The 23278-nt window shown below is 54.3% G+C and overlaps 1 protein-coding gene and 1 long non-coding RNA gene across 3 annotated transcripts; one reads left to right on the top strand and one right to left on the bottom strand.

Annotated features, from left to right (window-relative positions):
* Nucleotides 1-4371: 4371 nt before the first annotated feature.
* On the bottom strand, nucleotides 4372-17418 carry Wnt10a (Wnt family member 10A). Its single transcript, XM_090354832.1, has 4 exons — nucleotides 16975-17418; nucleotides 15901-16163; nucleotides 7941-8320; nucleotides 4372-5410 (listed from the first exon to the last, which is right to left on the bottom strand). Exons 1-4 carry the CDS (start codon nucleotides 17085-17087, stop codon nucleotides 4913-4915), a joined length of 1254 nt encoding a protein of 417 aa, XP_090210958.1. The 5' UTR covers nucleotides 17088-17418; the 3' UTR covers nucleotides 4372-4912.
* LOC150048793 (uncharacterized) lies at nucleotides 14155-22310 on the top strand. Of its 2 annotated transcripts, none has more exons than XR_016539146.1 (3): nucleotides 14155-14270; nucleotides 15050-15121; nucleotides 21288-22310. It is a non-coding gene; the product is annotated as an uncharacterized LOC150048793 (long non-coding RNA). The 2 variants fall into 2 exon arrangements; XR_016539147.1 differs by lacking the exon at nucleotides 14155-14270 and adding an exon at nucleotides 14358-14431.
* The last annotated feature ends 968 nt before the right edge of the window (nucleotides 22311-23278 follow it).

Genomic DNA, 23278 nt, shown 5'->3' with positions numbered 1-23278 from the left:
ATTGGCGAAAGTGCAGTCAGGCCCGCCCGAAAGCTGGTGCGCCACCTCCTCACACCAAAAGAGGGCGCTCTGTCCTCGGCGGAATGCTGTGGGTGGCTCCCAGATGCCGGGCAGATGTGGGCAGCTGGGCTGCGGGAGGAGGCGCGAAACTCCACCGGAGTCCCTGCAGGGTAGCCGGTGACTGCGGCGGCGGCGGTGGCGGCGGGGAGGGGGGGGCGGGGGGGATGAAAAAGAGACCACAGGGGGAAAGGGTGGTGGCAGAACACTCCATTGTTATTCCCAGATTGCCATCCCCACTGGGGCAGAGGCGTGCGGGGAGCCTTCTGCCCAGAGGAGGCGCTGTTTTCCGATTCCCACCCAGCAGCCGCGTACTCTGGCAGCCCCGCCGAGGCTCAGCCAGGCCAGCTGGGTCCTCGGGGTTAGACGCATGGCCAAGAGAGACCCTCGGGCAGTCTGCCAAAGGAAAGAGCGACCTTGAAGTCCTTCAAGTTTTTGGATAACCATCCTGGACTTCAGAAGCTCAAACGTAAGGCGCGTGCACACACAGAGCGCACACCAGATCCTTCCTAGGCCCTTTCCTTCCTGTGTGCCGTGTGCATCCAAAGTGGAGAGCACCGAGAAGACCACCACCTCCCGATCGGCCGGAGAGGAGAAGCTGGGCTAGGGAGCAGCCTGAAAGCTCCAGTGCAGGACCCCAGTCTTCCTGACCTGCCTGCTGTCCCCCCAACCCCAGCCGCTCCCTGGGTAATCAGCTGCTGGGCGCTGCTGTAATTGATGGTGCAGACCCGGTCTGGCGGAGGACCAGCGGGCGGCGCAGGGGCGGCGAGGGGCTTAATTGCAGGGCTTTGGCCCGCAGTCTGGGCTGCTCCTCCGCTGATGGAGGGGGGTTGGGGAGGCTTTAATTCTGCAGGTCCAGCTTTGGAGAAAACCAAAGGCCTTTGAGTGGATAGTTGGGGAGGGGGGACTCTCTTCTCTTGAAAGTGCGGATTGAGTGTTGGAATTGAACCCCAACAAGGGCGGGTACCCGGGGAGGGGGGCAGGTTGGAGTAGGAGTGGATGCCTCAGTAGAGCTGAGGGGAGGGGGCAGATTCCAGACTCTCTGCCCCAGCATCTGCAGTCCGGGTTCCTCTTGTCCGAGACTCCTCCCTTGTTTTGACCACCCTTTGCTCCCCTTTCTGCCGCCCCCGTCACCCCCCTTCTCACGTCCCCAGGGCGCTCCCACCCTGGGGAAGAATGTGCCCTCTTAGCGCACCCTTGCCATGGTAACGGCACACCCCCGCCCCCGCGCACCAAGGTGGCCGGGCCTGGCCCTCAGGGCAGCAAGAAAGGTGGGGGGGAGGCCCCTCCCAGCCCCTCGGACACACCTCGGCTGCCCTGGTTGCCAAGCAACCGAGGGCGTTTGAATGTATGCAGTGGCAAAGTGGTTAAGGGCTCTTGTCACTACCTGAACCCTAACCTACGGGCCAAAGACCCCAGGCTGCAGTGAGACACCCCACCACACCCCACCGCACCCCAGCTTCAAGGACAGGGTCCAGAGAAGGATCCTGGGGGTGCCCCACCTTCCATCCACAGGAAACCCAGAAAAGGCAACCCCAGCGCCCCAGAGAGCCCAGGACCTGAAAAGGGATCTCCCTGTCGCCAGCCAGTCCCCTCCCCCAGCAGAGCCCAAGGGGGGCGCTGGCAGCAGGAAGCTGGGGAAGGACCGGGAGGCGCGCAGGCCCCACAGCGGAGCGGTGATTACAGGGACCTGTCCTTCCCGCCCCCGGCTCCCACTCTCATTAAGTCATTTTTTCCCCTGTTGGAAAGTCCCCGTGCCTTGAGCGCTGGGGCTGCGGCGACCGCAGGCAGCTGCCGGCAACCACATGAGAAGTGGGGGGGGGGGAGAAAAGGAGGGGTTCTGCGACCAGGGCCTGGCCACTCTCCAACGTGGAAGGGCCCCCTGCCAGGGGCTAGCTAGGAGCGCATTGATTCCAGGAGGAGTGGGGGCGCCTGGATGGCCCTGACCATGCTCCTCCGTGTGGCACTCCTGCAGCTGCCAAGTCCACCTTTGAATGCCTGCCTGCCTCTCCCTCCACCCCCTCCCAAGGTTCCTTGGCCAGTGAAGAGCAGAATGCTTGAGTTCTGATCCTCCTCCAGCAAGGCTGCTTTTCTCTCACTCTTAACCCCACCACTGTCTTCTGAGCCGTCCACTACCCTCATTCTGTTAGTTCCCTCCCTCCCTCTCTCCTTTGGGGACAATCTAGGCTCCATTAGACCCTGCTAATATATCTGTCTGGATAGGTAAAAGACGTTTGGGGCCAAGGGAGGCCCTTTCCCCTCTGAATTATCTCTGGCCACATTCCCAAACTGTTGCCAAGTTCTTCCCATCTCAACTCCCACTTCATTTTAGCCCATTTCCTGTATTTCCGATCAGCACATTGATTCCTGCTGCACACGTCTGCCAGATGCCTAAGCCCAAAGCCTCTTGAATCTTGTTTTCCCACCCCTCACTACTTCCGCTTCTCCAATTAGGGCTGCTCCCAGCTTCCACACACCCCTCTCCCACTGCCGAGTCCAGGACTCAGCCAGCTTCTGACCCTTCGGCAATACACTATTGAGCCTTTCTCAACTATTCTCCTATGCCAGTCACACTAGCTTGTATCAGATCATGATGATCCCATGTCCCTCTCCTACAACAGTGTCCAGCCTCCCTCCCCACCAATCACCCACTCTTCCCCTAGAGGTGGTGTGCTCTGCCGTGCTGCTCCTGCCTTATTCCCTCAACTTGATCTTAGAGCTCTCCCTCCTCGTCCTTTCCCCAACTCTGTCCTCTTTAAGCCAGGAAGGCAGAGGACGGTGAGGCTAAGGCTAACTTTGTGGTGGACACTGCTTAGGAAGATAGTACCCAGCTCAGCTCTCCAGTTCCCCCAGCCCATCTCATCTCCCTGGAATGGAGTGAGAAGGGGGGAGGGAACCCAGCCCCCACTACTCTGGGTGAACAAGAAGAAAGGAATGAGGCAGGTGTGTCTGGCTGCTCCAGTGCACCTCTCCTCCCCAAAGACTCTCCCTGTCTGCCTGTGGTGCTGTCTACGGGGGAGAGAAAGAGAACCCTGTCCTTCACAAAAAATGGCAGAATAGTGCTTTTAAGAAGGCCTGCTGCCTTAGCCATGCATAGGAACTTCTAGGATGCAACTGGAGGGCAAGGAGCAGAGGACAAACTCACTGAGGCAAGTCTCCCTGCTGGAGGACCCACAGGGATTCATTGTCTTTCCTTCTTACTCTCCCTCCACCCAGAAATAGGGAAAATGGGGCAGAGGTAGGGACATGTAAAGGATGTGTGTGGACCAGTAATGAAAAGAAGAAAAAAGAAAAGCTATCCGTTTCTAGTTTATCCAGAAGGGTGCCATTCTGGGAGAAACAAGCAGCCAGCATGGCTCTGACCTGTAAGCAACAGGAGGCCCAAATGAAGTCAGTACTGCATTCTTTCCCTGAGATCCTGAGGGTCTGTTGCAGGAGGTCCTGAGATGGGAACCAAGGAGAGCACAACCCTGGACCTATACCCCTAGCTCAGCAGTGTCCTGGTGGAGGCACAAGATGTATGTGAGGTCACTGACCTGATTAAGGGGGCACTCTGAGTCGGAGGCACCAGAGGCTCTGGAAACCTGACTCTCCTGAGTCTTTCTTTCATATACTGCCTCCCTTGCCTGGACTCCAGAACCCAGCTCCAGACAGTGAGTCTGCCACCCTCCTCCTCCATCAGCCTCTTCCCAGCCGCACCTCCTGGCCCCACCTGCTCCCTGGGGCGTTGGGCTGGGTTGAGCTGGGTCTTGCCCAGGATTACTTCTCTCAGAGTGCCTCCTGTCTCTGCTGACGGTTGCTGCTGGGCACAGCCACTCGTCCTGGCTTGTGGCAGAGGACTCAGGCACAAAGTGGGCGGTTAGAGCCCTGGCACCTAGCACTCTGGATCCCTGGATCTGGCCCTTTCTCAATATCTCCAATGCTGCCATCCAGTTCAACTGCGGTTTATAAATTGTTATAACCCCTGCCTCGCCTTCCAGCAGTTACCCATGGGACTGATCTACTGGGCCTCTCATTCTTCCTAAATAAAATCTCTACTCCTTTAGGTGGGCACAGACTGACACATACATGGTGCAAACTTTACATGCGCTCTGAGGTCTCCTGCTGCTGCATAGGCCCCTAAATGTTTCTCTCTAGTCCAAACGGCCTCTTTGCTATCTCTCCAACAGCAGAGATTCTTCTCTCCTGAGAGCTTTGGCATCCCATAGCCACTACCCAGGAAGCTCTTCCCTTCCATCTCTGCATGACTTTCCCACTTGGCAGGTCTCAGCAAGAAATCTTGACTCTACAGGAAAGACTCTCACTCCTCTCAAATCACTCTACATTGGTTTCTTGCTCCATTTTCCTCATAGCCCACAGCATTATCTGAAAATGCCTTTGCTATTATGTTTATTAGTTTATTGTCCAGCTCCCTCAGCAGGCATGTAAACTCCAAGAGGGGCCTCGCCTCTCCCCAGAGAGGACCACAACAAGATTGCAAAATAAATATATGGTAAATGGAGAGTGAGGGAAATGGAATCTTTATAGAACCACTTCACCTCGATTGGGTCCAGGTCCTCTTTTTAATCTTCCTCTCCCAGCCCATCAGTTTCAGTTCATTTTCTCCCACTCCAGGGGAAGGGGAGAAAGAAGGACAGGAGACAGGTCGAAGAGACTGAGCTGCCTAGCTGACACTTGTCTGGGGGCAGGAAGAGGGGAGACCAGTCCATCTTGGAGCCCGTTGAAGTGGGCAGTGGGGTTTAGAGAGGCGTGGACTGCCAGGCGATTGTAGATTTTCAGCGCTGTGAGGTCCAACCTCCTCTCCAGGAGTCAAGGCCCAGGCTGTAGGAGGGATCCAGAGAGGAGCCTGGAGGACTCACTTGCAAACACTGACCCACTCGGTGATGCGGCACTCCTCGCAGACCACGAAGCAGCACCAGTGGAAGCGGCAGTGGCAGCGCTCGCTGCGCGTCTGGCGCAGGATGTTGTGGCCACGGCCGCAGCACATGCTGCCACAGCCGTCGGGGCCGGCGCTGCTTTTGTTGCACAGGCGGCCCACGGTGCCAGCCGAGTCCAGGCGCGGCTCGCGCTCGCAGAAGTCGGGCGACTTCTCAAAGTAGACCAGGTCAGCGGGGCTGGCCCGACGTCGCGGCCCCGGAATGCCCGGGGGCGGTGAGGGTGCCCCCGCGGGGCCGGGCTCCAGCTGGCCGCCGTTGCGGTTGTGCGGCCGGATGAGCGTGGCGCGGTGGAAGCGGCTGCGCAACAGCGCCCCCACGGCGCGGAACTCGGGCGTCACCTGCCAGCACGTCTTCAGCTGGCAGCTGCCCGACGTGCCGTGGCACTTGCACTTTCGCCGCATGTTCTCCATCACCGCCTGCGGAAGGAGGCACCGTGAGGCGGGGACGCGGGCGGCCATCCCCGGGCCCTCCTCCCGCCTCGGAGACGGGACCGTGAGGTTTCAGAGGTTTCCAAACGAGCGGCTCTGCACACAAGCAATCGCTGATCCTAGGCCAGCTGCGCCTCACGGCTCCCTAGCTTAGCAACCCAAACTCCCCAGCTGTTCTCCCACCTACCTCTCCCGCCAGGCTAGGCCTGGGGGAATTCCCTCCTTCCTGCTCTTTTCCTATCCCGACGCCTGTTCCCGCAGCTGCAGGGGGCCCTTGGGGCTGGGGGCTGTAGATTCCTGAACTGGGGGTGGGGGTGGGGGGAAATCTCGGATCCTCAGGGGAATTCCCTCTCCCTCCATCCCAGAAGAAGGGGGTTGGCTGCCCTCACTACATCCCAGCCCCAAAGGTTCTGGCCTCACTCCAGCCTGGGGTTGGGTGGGGAAGGGGGTGCAGGGGGCGTGTCTCTCCACCACCGTTACCAGCCTGAACCCAGCCCCCAGCCTCCTCCCATGAAACTGACCAGGTTTGTGTTTTGTTGTTTTTTATTCTGCCCTATGGTGAGTGGCTACAGGGGCCAAAGCTCTAGCTAAATACAGGAGGGAAACCAGAGAGCCAGGCTGTCGGAAAGTAGACAGGTTCCTAGACCACCAAGGGAGATGGTTATGGAGAACACAACCCACCTGCCCCCCCATCCATGGTTCAACCTACTCTCCAGTCTCCTCCCAAGGAGCACCTTGGCACTATCCTTGCCAGACATCCCACAGGAAGTTGGCTACCTCCTCTGCTCACCACCACTTCACTCTTCAAACATTTCTCGGACAGTGCCCAGGCCCCAATGGCAAAAAAAAAAAAAAATAAATAAATAAAAATTAAATAAAAAAATAAACACTTCTCAGGGAAAACAAGGTTCTGGGACCCCAACATTGGGTAGGAGGGCCCTAGGAGAGGGAAAACCATGGAAGGGAGTCTGTCCTAGATCATGGAGGGGCATGCTGCTTGCCTGTGTAGCCTGTGGTGCCAGCACCACGTGGGAACCAACTCAATGCCTCCCCAGGCCAACAGCTCCCCAACATCTGCTTCCCACAGGCAGCAGCCATTAATTAACCAGTTTAACGAGGATGAGGAGGAGGCACTGGTGGTAGGACTGGGATGGTATTGAAGCTTGGGAAAGGGGCCACAAACACAGGGAAGGGCTGGGCGGGGCTGGGTAGGACCTGAGAGTAGGTGTGCCTCAGTTTACCCTGCCTTAAACTCAAGATGGCAATGGCTGAGTCAGCTAGGAGTCTATGTAGGAGGTAGGAAGAGTGGGCTAGGAGGCCCAGGGAAAAGAGAGCAAGAGAAAGCAGGAATGAGGCTTCCTGAGCATGCTAGGCAGGGGCAAAAGAAAGATGGGGATGGAATAGCCAGTAAAGAGGGTGATGAGCTACCAACAGGAACAATACGGTATTGCAGTGTGGCCTGGACCTCTATGTGTGTGTACACGGGGCCCACTCCGCTCCTTAGGCTCAGAGTTTCCCTGCACAGGAAACCAGTCACTTTCTCACTAGTTATATCACCTTGGGCAGGCTTCTTGGTCAGTCTGTGCCCTGGTGACCCTATAGGTTAGTAGCAATGTTCATGCCATAGGTAGTTAAGAAGTATTCAATAGGTTAATAGATAAAGAGCTCAGGACAGGGCTAGGATGAGCTTTAGTGGCAGAGTGCTTGCCTAGCTTGCATGAAGCCCTGGGTTTGATTCTTCAGTACCATATAAACAGAAAAGGCCACAAGTGGTGGTGTGGCTCAAGTGGTAGAGAGTTAGCCTTGAGAAAAAGAAGCTGAGGGACAGTGCCTAGGCCTTAAACCCAAGCCCCAGGACTGGAAAAAAAAAAGAAAGAAAGAAAGAAAAGAAAAGAAAAAAAGAAAAGGGAAAAAAGTTCAGGACATTGCCTGACAGTAAGTACTCAATATACGCCGTCTATTGTGTAGAGAGTTCTTTCCTTTCTTCTCCTTTTTATTTATTTAATTTCTTTTTGTATGCTTGATGTCTAAGGTCATGTGAGCACCAGAAGGCAGAGGGGACAGGAGGAAGGCAACCTTAACACGGATTCACGGGTGCTGTCTGGGAATCTCTCTTGGCCTTCTCAACCTGCAGGAATCACTCATGCTAGATTTATACAGTGAGCTAGAGATCCAAGACCACAGCCACAGCGACCAAGGAACACCAGAGCTGGGAAACCTGACTCAAGATTGAATTCAACCTTCTGGGGCTACAGAGGAGAAGGCCACCCTTTAATTAACGCTTGCCAGTTCAGTCTTTGTCTGAAGCTCACCAGAGCCCGGGCGCAGCGGGATTGCATTGGTCCTCTGCAGGGGTGTCTGGTGCGCAGAAGGAAGGGCCAGAAGGCGTGCTCCAGACTGAATTAGGGTGGAGCGATGAGAAGATTGCTGGATTAAGACAAGGCAGAAGAGTCCCCAGAAAAGAGCAAAGGAGAGGTGGGGAGACCCTAAGCAGAAGGATTGGGGGCGGGGCTCTCACCTGCCTCCCGACTCGGTTGTTGTGGAGCCTCATGCGGGCGTGGATGTCTCTATGAGGCTCCCGGGAGTCCAGAAAGTCTTTAGAGAAGCGCTCCCCGAAGCCTACGTCGGGGCTGCAGCCGCCCCACTCCCAAGAGTCCTGCAGGTCTGGGTTGGCGGGAGGCAGGGCAGGGTGTTCTGGGACCCCATGGCTCAGGCCTTTACCACGCTGCAGCGCGTCTAGCTGCAGGCGGTGCAGCTTGCGACGGAAGGCCTCCTCGTCCCCGCGACGCGAAGCATCGCAACCGCAGGCTCGAAGTTTGCCCAGGGCGCAGGCGTTGGACACGGCGTGCACCACTCCAGCTGCGGCGATGGCATAGGCGAAAGCGCTCTCTCGGAAACCTGCAGTTAAGTGACCCAGAAAACATGGATTTTGGAGAGGTCACACTTTTTTTCTACCCATCCTGTCCAACCTTGTTACATCGAGGAGAAACTGAGGCCCAGCAAGGGTCTAGGGAGATTCCCAAAAAGGCAGCAACCTAACCAAAAGCTGGGCATTCTGCACACAGCATGTCTCCCCATAGCACTCTTCTTTTTGCAACAGCCCCTCCCCCCTTACTAGCAGTACCCTTAGCAAACTCGGAATTTGTGTGGCTCTCTCTCCTCTAGGGCAAAACTTATCTAGTAAATACATTCTTTTTCGGATCAAGGATTTAATCTATTGCCTTTATGGTGATATCTGCAATTTTAAAGTAGCCTAGCAAGATTTAACTTAAAGAAGAAATTACCTGTAATGGAATTCTAGGCCCAAGGAGATGCCAATGGGATTGAGGGGGAGTGAAGGGTGATTGATAGTCTGGTGCCTTCTGGTATTAAGTCCACCATAAAGACTATCTCCACCTTTGGTCCACAGGACATGCCTGAGAGCCACTCTGTTCAGCTGAAAATGTGGGTGGTATAGGTGAGTCCTAAATGAAGTCTGGCATGTACCAGTGTTGAACACAGAAGGGGAGGTCACCTTCCACTCTATGCTCAGGGGGATCAAGGACTGTCATTCTCCATGACAGAGTCACTCCTTATCTACAGCGTTTTCCTTCTTGGTAATTCAGCTTGAACCATCTTCCAGGAATGCCCTGGACCTCTGGCAGGCAGGTGGCCAACGTTCCCTAAGACCAGCAGACAAGGGATCCCTCCTCTTTTTCTTCTCCTTCTCCTCCTCCTCTTTCTTTTTTCTTTTTCTTTTTTCTTTCTGTCTCTCTCACTCTTTCATCCTTCTTTCTCTCTGTGTCTCTCTCTGTCTCTGTCTGTCTCTGCCTCTCTCTGTCTCTCCCTCTCTCTGTCTCTCTCTCTCTCCTTTTTTTCTTTTTGGTTCCAGTCTTGGGGCCTGAACTCAGGACTGGCTTTGGGGGCAGGGAGGGGTAGTTTATTGGAGATAATAGTTTCATAGATTTTCCTGTGCAGGATGGCTTTGAACTGTGATCCTCAGATCTCAGCCTGTTCCCAGTACTCTTTTTCTTTCTTCCCCTCTATATTTTTCTTCTCCTAATAGTGAGAAGTGAACCCCCTGGGCCTTAAACATTCCAGGCAATATCACTTGAGCTATTCTCCCAGCCCTGGGCATTGTCCCTGAGCCCTTCAGCTCAAGACTAGTGCTCTACCACTTGAGCTAGTTTTCTGGTGGTTAATTGTAGATAAGAGTCTCAAGGATTTTTGTGTCTGGGCCAGTTTTGAACCGAGATCCTCAGATCTCAGTCTCCTGGGTAGCTAGGATTACTGGCATGAGCCACCTGCACCTGGCTTTGTTTTGTATTTTGTTGTTGAACTCGGATCTCATTTTTTTTTCTGGATTGGCCTTAAACCTCTACTTCTAGAGTAGCTGGTATAACAGGTGTGGATCTCCATGCCTGGATCAGCTGAATATAAATAAGAACAGACAAGCTAGGAACAGTATGTGGTACAAGTCTCCAACCAGCTTTGGGCCCCAGACAGGGCAGGCAATGGGAGAAGCCAGGAGTAAGAGGAGCCCACACAGAGGGAAGAGATTCCAGCTGTTCCATAGGTCCCTGTTCTAGAAGCCTAGAACCTGGAAGAAGGCTGATGACACTGCGGGAAGGCCAGTGATACAGGGGAAACAAAAACTAGGTCCTTCCAGCTCAGCATGAAAGACTTAGAGAACTAATCAGGACTGGACAGAAATCCCAGCCTGTTCCTTCTTAATTCTTACCCTCTACATCATAGAGTTCAGTCCTCCACTTCCCACAACAATACAACAACAACAATAATAATATAAGATGTTTAGTATTTAAGAATTACACTCTGGAGCCAGAGTCAAACCTGGCACTTCTACTTAGTAGTTGATAATAGTTACATAATCATGGCCAAGTATCTTAACCACCCTCAGTTTCTTCACCAGTAAAACAGACTTATCTGTTTCATTGTTGTTCTAAGAAATAAGCCAGGCACTGGTGGCTCACACTTGTAATCCTACTTATTCAAGAATTGAGTACTGTGGTTTTTAAGCCAGCCAGGGGAAGGAAAATCTATGAGACTCTTATTCTCAAATTAACTAGCAAAAAGTTGGAAATGGGGCTGTGGCTCAAGTGGCAGGACACCAGCCTTGAACAAAAAAGCTCAGGGATAACACAGGGTGCTGAGTTCAAGCCCAAGGACCAGCACACATAGACACACACACAGACACAGACATAGACATAGGCACACAGACACAGACACAGACATAGACACAGGCACACACACACGCACACACACACACACACACACACAAATTAAATGAGTTTAAAGTCAGTTAAATAATGTGCTTCAAATAGTGCCTTACTCATAGTAAGTGCTAAGGAAACATTAGCTATTATTAAAAAGCAATTTTTGCTATCTGACCTCACTAAACCCTGCTACATTTTGAGGTCATTGTCTCATCTTGATTCTTTGATAGAGTGCAGACGTTCATAATCCATTTCTAAACTAAATCGTTCAGGCTACTGGCAGACTAGGAAATAGGTTTCCCTCTCTAGCTTCTGATCTGGTTCATGGTCTCTTGGTACTTTTTATCCATAAGAAGCCCAATGAACACCCACTTGGAGGGGAGAGGATTGTGCTAGAACCTTCAAAGGGGATGCTTGGAATTGGCAGGAGCTTCTTGAAAGGAGCAGAAACTGCTATGGAGTGAGTGGCTGGGTTTAAGGGGGAAAATGATAGATCCCAAGTCCCTGGGTAGTGCATCCTGCATTTTATCATTAGCCCAGAGTACTTTTCTTATTGTTAGAGGAATCATCAGCCTGTTTTAGTACACATGGCAATACTCAAACCTCAGAAATCATCCCTACACACATACACCACAGTCACTACCAAACACGCAAGCATGTACTATGCAAAATGGAGAAGCCCAAGGTCATGAGGTTATTGTAGCTGGCTCCACATCCAGTGCTCCCATCTCCTAGAGCCAACAAGTTTCTGCCTCCAAGGGAGTCCTGTTGCTAAGAAAGAAACCCAGATAGTTCCGTTCCTACAGCCCTGTTTACTTTGGCACCAGGAAGTGCAAGGAACTGGTCAAGGGTGGTGTACAGAGCCAACTATCATCTTCCAGGCTCTGTCAAGCTCAAGGGCAAGCCTGGAGGGACATGGAGAAATGTAAACTTACAGCCTGAACAGAACATCCTACTCCACGTAGCTCAAGAGACCTTCTCCCACACTATGTCCCTAGCCTCTGACAGCTGTCACAGCCACGTGTGGAGGTGACTAGGCAGGGCCTGTTTGGCCACTCTCTGCTCCAAGCATCAGGCGTCAGAGAAGTCCAGCCCACTGGGTCTGTCCCCAGCTCCTGTTCAGGGCCCCAGTTTCGATCCTGCCCCCAACTGTCTGGGGCAGACAGGCACTGTGCCATCTGGCCAGCTGGAGGGGGAGAGGGGTGGGGCCATGGCCAGCTGGGTTGCCTGGAGCAGAAGGGGGGGTGTCTTGTTAAGACGCACAATTAGCCGCCCTCCCTTTGATCTGGGACAGGGACTGCCAGCATCTAAGTGGAGTCAGCTGCTGCTACAGGCTGCACACAGCCAACAGCCAGGAAGGGGCTAGGGAAGAGGCTTAGAGGGATAGAGTACAGAAGAAAGAAGATTCAGGGGCCAGCAGGGGGAACTAGGAGGGGTTAGAGGTTAGGGAAGCTAAAGCCCCACCCCTTCTAATCAAAGAAGGAGGAAAGAAAAGTCTGGTCTCCATTCCTTCCATGCAAATAACTCCTGCACTCTGGTGTGTCTAGTCCGTGAGGGAAGGAGGAAGAGAGGGCAATGGGGGTAGGGTGAAAGAGGAGGAGGGAGAGAGAATGAATTTTGTGCATGTGGGAACACTTAGGCGTGACACTGGCTGGGCTACATGGTTGCACAAACATGAGTAGGTGTGTGGGGGAGCATGCATATCGGGTTAATATCTTGGAGTCTAATCCTACTGCACTGGCTCACCTCTAGGTACATGGTGGGTGTTCGAGCTGGCCTTGCAACAGTACAGTATTTCAAGGGGTTGGGTACAAGCTCTAAAGTCAGGTGAGTCTTGGCTCCACTGTTCACTTACAAGCTGTATGATGAATGGCAATTTGCCATTAACTTCATGTGTAAAATGAAGATAGTAAGAGGACCTAACCTATAAGGACTATTTAAGGGCCCCAAATCATAAAGTGTTTGAGAACAATGCCCAGTGCTCAATGCACAGCGCATGTTTGAGTCCATTTGCTAATTGAATGTCCCAAAAATGATAGGACCTCAAGGGATCCTGGGAAATGATTGCTTGTGTTTTGGTTTCCTCATCTGAGTGACACCACACATTCCAAGCTCGAGGAGTAAAAAGTCAGTAGGAAAAGAGCCAAATCTTAGAGAGCAAAGGCTACATTCTTCTGGGCTGGGAGAGCTTGGCTTCCTGTAGGACCTCACATCCAGTTTTTTCACCTGTTCCAAGCAGGTCTGAGCCTTAGAGACAGCAATACTTAAGCTGTGAGTCAGGCTCCCAAGACCCGTTTTGCATATCCATCACCAACAACTTCTTCAGCCTCTCTCTGATCTCACTTTTCTGCCCAAATCAGTGCTTGAGTCCATAAAGCAGCTCCTGTCACAATTCTCCTTCCTGCCCCACCTCCTGCAAGGAGACCGGAAACGTTTCATGTTCCTCACAGTTTATTTCTACTCAGTCTCATGCCAGGTCAATGTATCTGGGTCTCTAGGGGGGGAAAAAGGGGGGGGATACCAGTGCCCTTGGCACTTATTCCTTGCTGTGCTTGGCCTTGGAGCCTTCTCATACCTTTCCCCACCCTCCTCAGGTCCTTTCTATCTCTTTGAAGACCCTCGTGCCTGTCCCTTCTTTTCCAGCCTCAGTGCCCATCTTTGGCCAGCGCCCATCTTTAATCCACCCTAACTGACTGCCCAAGCACCTTTAGCCCTCTCTCATTGACCAGACCTTTTCCTCCAGCTCAGCCCACCTCAGGGAAAGGTGTCAGGACTATCAGGTGACCATAGCAGCCTTAAGGAAAACCCCAGGCCTCACCTCACCCTGGCTGGCTTGGAAATTTAAACATGGCAGAATTCACTGAAAGAGAACTCTGGCAACCTGGGTCAGACGAAGGGTCAACCCCAGGATATCTTTGGGGTAGACCAGGTCATCCATACCTAGCTAAAAAGGAGGGAGATCCTGGGAAGGAACCAGACAGTAAAGGACAAAGGCTACCAATAGGAGCCTTATAGGGTTCAAATTCAGGTAGCCCTGGAAGAGAGGACCAAAATGGGCCAGAAAATGACCCTGAAGGACAGATTCAGATGTGGAGGGAGGCAGGCACAGCGGCGGCCAGGTGGAGATGGGGGGGAGTGGCAGTTTACTTTTCAGAAGCCCAGGAGCCTCCTCCGAGGAAGGAGAGGTAGAAATGGGGTGTTGCAACAGAGGGAGGGGGAGCCGAAGCCTGGGAGGTGGGGCTGTGTTCCGGGGCCCAGAGAAGGAGCCCGGGAGCTTCTGTCCCGCCCCCTCCTGGCGTTGGGAGCCGCCCCGACCCGGCTAGCCCTGGCAAGTCTCCCCCCACCTCCACCCCTAACCTCCCCCCCACCGTCCCCCCGGCTCACCTCCCGCTTATTAAACTGCAGGTGAACCCAGGAGCATCTGGCGCCGCGCCAAAGCCGCGAGGTTCCACCGCTCCAAACTCGCCCCCAAGCTTCAAAGACCCCAGGTCCTTCTGCAGGCCACACGGGCGAGACCCGGAGCCAACCAGGACGCCCGGGCTCGCTCAATCTAGAGGGACCGGGATGACCAGAGGGGACACCGAGGCCAGGGAGAGGGCGGAAGAGCTTGCCCTGCCTCATCCGCAGCGGCCGGGGTGAGAACCCCAGCGCCTGCCCCTGTCCCTAGTGAGCAGAAACGGAAGCCAGGGCTGCGCAGTCCCCTGGGGGACCCGAGAGTCACAGGGAAATGCGGTTTCGGGGAGCGCGAGTGATCTCGAATCCCGAGGAGGGAAGCGGGCGTTCCGCGGCGGCGGCGGTGAGCGGCGGCCCGGCCCAGCCCCTGCCCGCGCCTGGAAGACGCCGAGGCCTGCCACTCGGTGTCCGCGAGCACGGGCGGCGGGGCGGGGAGGGGCGCGGGGCGGGAGCGGGGCCAGCCCGAGGGCACGGGGTGGGCGGGGGGTCCTCCATCAGCCGCGTCCGGGCGGTGGAAAGGCTGTGCCGGGCGCGAGCGGTGAGATCGCGGGGCGAGAGGGGGCTGGGGCGCCCTCTGGGAGAGCTGCGCGGCTGGGGCAGGAGCCGTCTGCCGCGGCCCGCGGGGATTAGTTCGCGGCTGCATGCCGCCACACGCGTCGGGCTGGGCTCGGCCGGGTAGAAACAGCGCCCCGGGCGGGCGCGCGGGGGAGGGAAGCGGGAGCGCTCGGGGGCGGGGCGGCGGCCCCAGGCCCGGCTGCTGAAGGCAGGGGTGGCCTCTAACTTTGGGGCCCGTGGTATGTAAGCAAGGGTCCTGGGGAGAAGGGAAGGGCTCTGGCTGGATTCTTTCTAAAGCTGGGAAGCATAGAAACCTGACTCCCCCCACCCCAGAAGCTTCAGGCCCTGAGGGGACCTAATATTTGGCCATTCCTCCTGACTGACCTATGCTATCAACTAGGATTAGGTGCAAGTCCCTAGAATGGAGTACTACCTGTCCCCACCTTGTCCCGTCCAAGCCGCTGAGAGAAGATCCAAGGTAAATCCAGGAGGCCAGGCACCCTCACCCCCACCCCCTACCCAGACCTGATTCAAGGCCTATGACAGATTGGGGAGGTGGGCATAAATCAGAGTGGGTTACAAATCTCCCTGCCATCACCAACCTTGACCCCTCTAGGGATTGTCTAGGTAGGCCCTAGATCACTCAGAGGTCAAGAAAAATTATAAAGGGAGGGCTGCAGGCTGTGCTCCTTGGGGCTGAGGGGAGCAGGGGCTGACTGGACTGTTGGAACCGCTGGGCTGTGCCACCATGCAAAGGCTGGCACACATCTGATTCAGAAGCTTGTAGTGGACTCTGCTGACAGAGCTTTTGCGGAAGCACAAACCATTCATCTGCCCCTGCTTCGTGCTGCCCTGTGGGCAGGAGTCCCTACCCCATCTTTGCTGATGGTAAGTGCCTTCTCACAGGCTCTGTCCTAGGTTTGGCTTGTTAAGGACTGAGGTGGGTAACAGATGGGCATATTTCCTGGACTTGAGGTAGGCAGTGTCACTGTCAGAGCAGGATAATTCCAGAGCCCAGTATAGAACCTGCCACCAACCCTCTCCCATAGCCACTTCTGTCCTATTTGTCTGTGACCCCCCTCCCCCATGGCTTTCTAGAAACTGGAAAGAAGCAAGAAAGCAGTAAGGCTGGCAGATGTGAGATTCTGAGGGGCTGCCAGCTTGATAGTCAGTTAGGGACGGCTGGCAAACAGGTTCTGGGGTGGAGATGCTGGGTGGGCAGGGTAGGGCAGGGTAAAGCAGGGTGAGGGTGGCTACCTCTGCTGAAGATGGGGCTCTCGTAGGGAATCTTGTTTCTAGTCTCCAGGCTAGAACAGTTCCAGCGCTGGTCCCGGAACTGGTGTTGGCATTCATGGATGGCGATCTGGATGCCCTGGATGGCTGAGGCCGCCACGTCAGGGTGACGCACACACACTTCCATCTGCCGCCGGCTCAGGCCTGGCAATGTCAGGCACACCGTGTTGGCGTTGAGCACAGGCTCTGGGGGAAGGCGGAGGCCCAGGATGTCGTTGGGTGCTGACCTGCAGGCATGTAAGGTGGAGTGGGTAAGCATTGGGGGTGAAACCATGAGGGCCCCTAAGGTCAGAATCTAACCTCCTCTTCCTCCTCCTCCCCCCTCCGGTACCACCACCCACTCATCCTCTATGCTTGCCACTCAGAGCCCACTCCCACAAGCATGGTGCCTGCCGTCTGTCACACTGACTCAAGTACACTTCTGTTCACATTGTGGTGGACAGACCTGGAAAGACATGTGCACAGTCATCAGACGGAGAGACACACATACACATATGTGTGTTTTCTATGTTGACCCAGGATCACTCACAGTCACACATGTACAACATACCAACAAGCTTGTCCTGTGAGCTGGCTACACACACACACACACACACACACACACACACACACACACACACACACACTCTTTATGGCTGCAGTCCCTCATTGACCCCCACCTGGGATTGGATACCACCTCTCTGCCCCAGAGCCCCTGTTGGGGTGGATCTGCCAGGTGAAACTGGTAGTCTGAGTGTATACCTGGAGTTGGTGGGGGGGGTCAGTCAGAATGGCAGGAACTCCCTCCCTCCCTCCAGGCTTCCCTCCCCTCCTAGTTGCCAGCACTCCCCTGGGCACTGCCCTGTCTCCCTGGACTCTGCCCATATTCTGTCACCAGTCCAACCCCCTCCTCTGAGGGAACTGGCTCTTTCCCTGGAGATCAGGATTTTGCTGTGGTCCTGTCCCTCCCCTAGGTCCCAGCGCCAGCAGGCGCTCCCGAGGCCCCTGCCCCAGGGGTCCCAGCTCGCCGGGAGGGCGGAGCGTGAGGTGAGGGCTCACCTGGGCACGGCGGCAGCCAGCAGCAGGAGGAAGAACAGGAGCGCCCAGAGCTCAGGCCGCGGCTGGGGCCGGGGTAGGAGCCGCAGCCAGGGGCGGGGGTGGGCGCTGCCCATGGCGCGCGGGCCGTGCCCGGCTGGGAATTTGGGGGGGGGGGGTCACAGCCCGGCAGGACTGGCGAGCCAGGGACGACGGCGCATGATCGGCAGGGGTCGGGGCGGCTGCAACACACAGTTCCGACTCGGGTCACGGCTCCTGGAGCAGACGGCGCCCGCCTCCCCGCGCCATGGGGCAGCGCCCCGGGCACCGCCCTCAGGGGGGGTGTGGGTGGGGAGCCGGCGAGCTGGGCACCTCCTGGCACAGGGGTCCAGGGAATTTCCCGAGGCCCCCTTGCGACAACTCCTGGTGTCTCTCGCAGCTAAGGGGGGGGGGACCCCGGAGGTGCAGCAGGCGGGGGACTCAAGGCTGGGGTGCCAAGGAGGCCCCCCAGAGCAGCGCGGAGAGCCCGCGCGTCCCAGGGTGTGCGAGGAGGGCGGAGGGGGTGCCCAAGGGGGGGTGGCGCTGGCTGCGCCCAGCCCGCAGCCTGGAGAATGAGTGACTGTCCCGACTCCCAAGCTGGGGCGCTCTGCCGCCTCCCCCCTCGCCCGCCATGCAGTGTCTTCGGGCTCTACCCCACATGACGTCACGGGTGGAGGCGTGTGCGCGTCGCCGGGCCACTGCGCCCGCTTCAGACTAGGGCTGGGAGCGGGAGGGCAGAGGCCGAGAGGCGCTGGATCTGTGCGCCCGAGGTGGGGAGTTGCGGGCCGGAGGGGCTGAGGGGTTTGTGTGTGATCGCGAGGTGTGTACGCCCGCCAGGCTGAGACCCGCAGCTGCTGGGGAGGACCCGCCCCACCCCAGCCAGCACACACCTGCAGGGACTGGAGAGGAGGGGCTGCCCCAGCTTTTGGCTTCCCCTGATTAGGAGGGATTCCCCCCCCTCCTCCCCTCCTCCTTCTTCTTCCTCTCTCTCTCTCTCTCTCTCTCTCTCTCTCTCACACACACACACACACACACACACACACACACACACACACACACACACACACACACACACACACACACACCCCAGCCTGCCTTGGGAGGCAGGTGTTGGGTCCTAGGAGGGGCTTTGATAGCCTCTGGCTTTTCTGGCCTTTGCAGTGTGACCTTAAACAGGTGCCTCTGCCCCCCCCCCTTAAAAATGGAGTTAATGAGGCCCATCTCATCTAGGCGTGAGGCCACGAAAGGCCAATGTGCCTGACTTCTAGTCAATGTTTGATTAGGGAGCCGAGTATCCTGGGAGGGGCTGGGGGGGGGGAGGTTAGGGGATTTGAGAGATTTTTTTAATCCTAGAAGCAAGACTTGACATCCTGTTTATTTAGCCCCCTTATTTCACAAGAACATACCATGAGAAAGGATCAGGACTTGATTTCAGTCACACAGCAAATGTGTGGAAGGGTTGGAACGGAATCCACTTCTGACTCCCAGCCCAGCAGCTGTGGTCCTTTCATGAGTGCTGTCTGTCTCCCCAGGGATGTTCTGAGTTTTGCTCTGGCCCTGAAGTGGCACATGGCTTTCCGAGACCCCTTTTTCCCCCTTAACAGAACACTGGTTTTGGCCCAGGTAAGGCCTTAAGAAACCAAGGTTTGGAGGGAAGGAGGAGGAGACTGTGGCTTTGGTTTTAGGTTCTAACCTTGGCTCTGATAACAAATCTTACTCTTTAGTGCTGTAAAATGGGCACAAGCCTCCCACTCACCACACACACCCCTCTCCCTCCTCCGTGGTCCCCTCTCCTTGAAGAGAAATCCTCCTAGCTTAAGGACAGAACTAGCAGAGCCTCTGGGCTCTGAGTCAGAAGGGCCCATTCCTGGAATGGCCCATCCTTGGGGAACTGGAGGAGAGGGAGTGGCCTTTCTTGTCCCCAGACTGTCAGGTGGTGAGGGTGGCCTGAGCAACAGCAGGCTGATGGCATACTCCCCCCGCACCCGCCCCCCATCTTTGCCAGCAGCAGCAGCCACCGCAGCTGTCAGGAATTAAGGGCTCGAGGCTGCTGGGGGTGGGGGTAGGGTAAAAGGGGAGCAGTCTGGCTGGACAGCAGGAAAACAGCCGGGGGCAGGAAGCAGTCTGCGTCAGCCAGAGCCTTATTTGACCCTAACCAACCCCCTGCCCTCCCCTCTCCCCCACTATGCTTCAGGGACAAGAGCAGGAACAACTTGGGATTCGATTTTGAAAAGGGTTCAGGGTAGTACTAGATGCCACACAGCAAGGAGGCTGAGCCTAGGGTTGGAGGACTGCTGTTGGGGAAACTGAGGCCCAGCTAACACAACAGGGCAGAAAGGGCATCCCCAGATTCTAGAGTTCTTTGCTCCCTGTTCAGTGCTCACACAAAGTCTTCCGATGTTCTGTGCATTGTATGTATTAGGTCATTGTGGGAAATACTGATTCTAGGCCCCATACAGCTGACTCAGCTTTTCCAGGCACAAGGCTGTTGTTGAGTGCGTGTGGGGGCGGAAAATCCTCAGAATTTACCAGATGTTTTGGAGGGAGACCACCTTTAGGTCATGCTGCTGACGTACCTAAACTTTGGTCTCTTTCTAATGAGGGGGCTCTCTTTGCTCCCTCACCTGCACTGTTCATGGAACATTTGGGATACAAAAGAGAGAAACTTGTCCTTTGAAAACCCCATGAGACAAATAAGGACTCCTAAGACTTGTGTCCCTAATACGGTTCTAGCCTAGTAGCTATGAGTGCTCAAATCTAGATGACCTCACCTTCCTCAATGGAGGTGAGGCTGCCATAGACAGGGTCTTGGTGTGTTTAATGATGAGATTCAGAGTAGACTGCCCTGCCTGGGTCCTGAGCCTCATATGACCTTCACCATGGCCAAGGTCCTATCTGCATCCCCCCCCCCCAGTCCCCATCCAGCCCTGCCCTTGGCCCTGGCCCTCAGCCCAACCTCAGCCCCCGCAGCCTCTGCCTGAGACCACAATTACAGGGTCCACTGGGGGTGGGGATGGGGGAGTGAGGGAGATGAAAGGCTGCTTAGAGAATGGTTCCAGCTGTGGCAGCGCAGGGGGAGGTCTTTGAGAAGAAGGGCTAGGGGAGGCTCCCAGATGAGAACAGGTGGGACCCTCACAGCTCCAGCTTAGCCCAGTCCAGCTGAGGCTTGGGTTTGAGGCTCTGCTGGAAAAGTGTGAAGAAGAAAGGGAAGGAGTTCCCAGTCTCATAATGGGGTTCGCTGTCCTGTTGCTCAGCAAGGTAAAGGGAGAATTGCTTGCTACTTTCCTCTCCCCTCTCTTCTAGTGTTGAGGCATTGAAGGGAAAGGGAGATCTGTTCTGAGCTCTTGGCCTCAGACTGATCCGAAGCTTTCTACCCAGCCTCCTCACCCATCTGTCTGAATTCTGCCAGTCCGGTGTGGTCACGCACACATCTGGGGTGCCTCTGCACTCCTCCCCCACCTCCCCAGTTCCACATGTCCTCAGTCACTCAGCCAGCAGGGAACCTTGCCTGAGCCTGGAGCTGAGCAGCTGGGTGAGCAAGGAGGAGACCAGTGGGGTTCTGCTGAGCTCTGCTTCTGACCTCTCCCCCCGCCCCACCCCCCGCATAGCAGTGCAGGAGCACAGAGCCATCTGGGCTGAAAGAAGAATAGGCTAATGGTTCCAATCATGCTTTGTGGGCCATCACTGCCACCCTTCTCAAAAGGCAATTAATTCTCTGGCCCCCGAGGGACTTGGTCATAGAAAATGGATCACTGGAAGCTGTAGTTTGGCCTAGTGGTAGAGTGCTTGCCTAGCATGCAAAAAGACCCGGGTTTGATTCCTCGGTACCACATACATAGGAAAAGCCAGAATTGGTGCTATAGCTCAAGTGCTAGAGCTCTAGCCTTGAGAAAGTCCAAGCATAGTGTTCAGGCACTGAGTTCAAGCCCAGAACTGACAAAAAAAAAAAAAAGAAAAGAAAGAAAGAGAGATGGGTACCAAGACATGTGAAAGGGTATCAATGTACGTGAATTAATGCACCTTCTATCTGGCAAATATCATGTAACCCTTTTACTAATTACAATAAAAAATGCAAAAAAAAAAAGAAAGAAAGAGAGAAAGAAAAGGAAAGGGATCAGTCTCATGACTAGCAATTTAAAACTTCAGTGCCACTCACACTGTGCTAAGAAGCTGTCAGACATCTCGATTTTGTGATGGAAAGACTGAAATTGAAACAAGTTATCTGACTCCACTATGCTCAAGCTTTAAAACAAAGCCTTTTCCACTATACCATACTATTTCATTTGCCTTCATTTCAGCCTCCTGAGATGGTGCTGGTTCCTGCCACTACCTCCAGATTCCTTCTGTGGCAATGTGGAGAATGGAAACCCAACATTGCTCAACCCGTAACCACCAACTAGGGTTAGGCAGTAGTAGAAAATGGAAGTCTAGCATCCCAGCTGTAGGTCTGGGCTAGCCTAAAGTTCCCAAATAGCTTAGACCCCTAGCAGCTTGAACAAGCTGTTGGAAGGTCTTCCTGCTTCCTTGCTGTTCTGCCTTCAGTTTCTGATTGCTCTCAAGTTCCTGTCTCTGGCACAGCTTGTCTTCTGTTAGTAGGAAAGCTGGGCTCTGGGCCCCCTCTTGTGGTCCCTAAGGCAATTGCAGGAGATTAAGAAAGTATAATTCTGGGCTTAGTATGCAGGTGACAGACCCTTGAGTCCATCCCCACCATAGGAAAGGAAAGAGAAAAGGATGGGAAAGAGAAGAAAAAACAAAGAGGTGTTGGGAAGAGGAGAAGCTTAGTGCAGACTTCTAGGAAAGGCAGAGATATGAATGTAAGCCCTGCCCTTCAGCAAGCTGAAGGTTTCCGCTTGTAGTTCACCAGGCCGGTTGGAAAGTTAAAAAGAGCTTACTTTGGCAAATGGATTCCAAGCCCAAATTCATGACCTTTCCCAGAAGGTTAGATAGTTGATCTTAGGGAGCCAAGAGAAGGCAGAAAGGAAACCACTGATACCTCTTCCCCACCCCCATCCCCAGCCAGTCTGACATCTTGCCCACACATGATGCCTGAGGTCTGAGTCCATCTGATAATGGAGCCCTGATAATGAAGGTACACTATGGATAAGGGGGGATGGAGGTAGTAGAAGCCATGGTTTAGGGTCTGTCACATCTAAGGATGAGGCCCCCTTCTTTCTGTTCTATTTGAATAGCTCTGCTTTCTTCCTTGAGCCCTCATTTTTTGTGGGCCCATGGGGCTACCATTCTCAGTTATAGAACATTTCTACGGACACAGTTCAGACATGGGAAAATGACTAGGCCTTCTAGTTGTGATCGCTTCTGTAGATAACTAGGAAGATTGTCCTTTTGGGTGGGTGGGTGGTGGAATCTTTGACTTTAAGAATGTAGACCTAGAGTGGTCATAGGAAAAAAATGCACCAGAGGAGAGATGAAGATAGTATGCAGAGAGAGAGGCAGGGTATGCAAAAATAGTAGATGAGGGGATACAGACATAGAGTAGGTGGAGAGCAATCCCCAACATCATCTGAACCCTAGATTCAGCTGAACCTAACTTCAGACTGAATGAATGGACTTTCCATTGTGTGTGTATGCACACGTGCATATGTGTGTGTGTGTGTGTGTGTGTACCAGTACTGTGACTTGAACTCATGGCCTTGATTCTTGTCTAGCTTTCTGCTCAAGTCTGGTGCTTTTTGTTGGATAATTGGAGATAGAGTTTCTGGGATTTGTCTGCCCAGGGTTGGCCTTAAACTGTAATTCTCAGGCCTCAGCCTCCTGAGTAGCCGGGATTATAGGTATAAACCACAGGATTATACCAGCTGGATTTCCTATTTTTTAACTTTTGGGCCAAGTTTAAAGAGTTGAGCATCTTCACTTTCTATCAGGGCCTGTGCAATATCCACAACATATCAGCTTTCTATCTCCACAGTAAGCTATCAGTTATCACACACAAACATGACATATGTCAGATGCTGAATTTAGAGTTTTTCATGTTTCAAAAAAATTTCAATGTTTCTATGAGTGTGTAGGCCAGATTAAGATGACAAATTCCTTGCCACTCCTTCTACAGTGAGATGATTATTTTCCTTTCCTTTGAATTTTGGCTGCCTTTTGTGATTCTGTGGAACGTCTGAGGTTGGACCTGAGAACACATTTATAGCTTCTGTCATCAAATGTGGTACACTGTCTTTAGAAAACAACCTTTGGATCATCTGCTGTCATATACAGAAAACATGAAAGAAGAGAGACTGTCTTATTGCCTTAAGGCCACCATGCTGTAAGGAAGCCCAAG

This window comes from Megascapheus bottae, chromosome 21, assembly GCF_031878675.1.
Source record: "Megascapheus bottae isolate mThoBot1 chromosome 21, mThoBot2.hap1, whole genome shotgun sequence".
In the NCBI taxonomy this organism is placed as follows: domain Eukaryota; kingdom Metazoa; phylum Chordata; class Mammalia; order Rodentia; family Geomyidae; genus Megascapheus; species Megascapheus bottae.
Note: the sequence above shows the minus strand (reverse complement) of the source record. Positions and strands in the feature narration are given on the sequence as shown.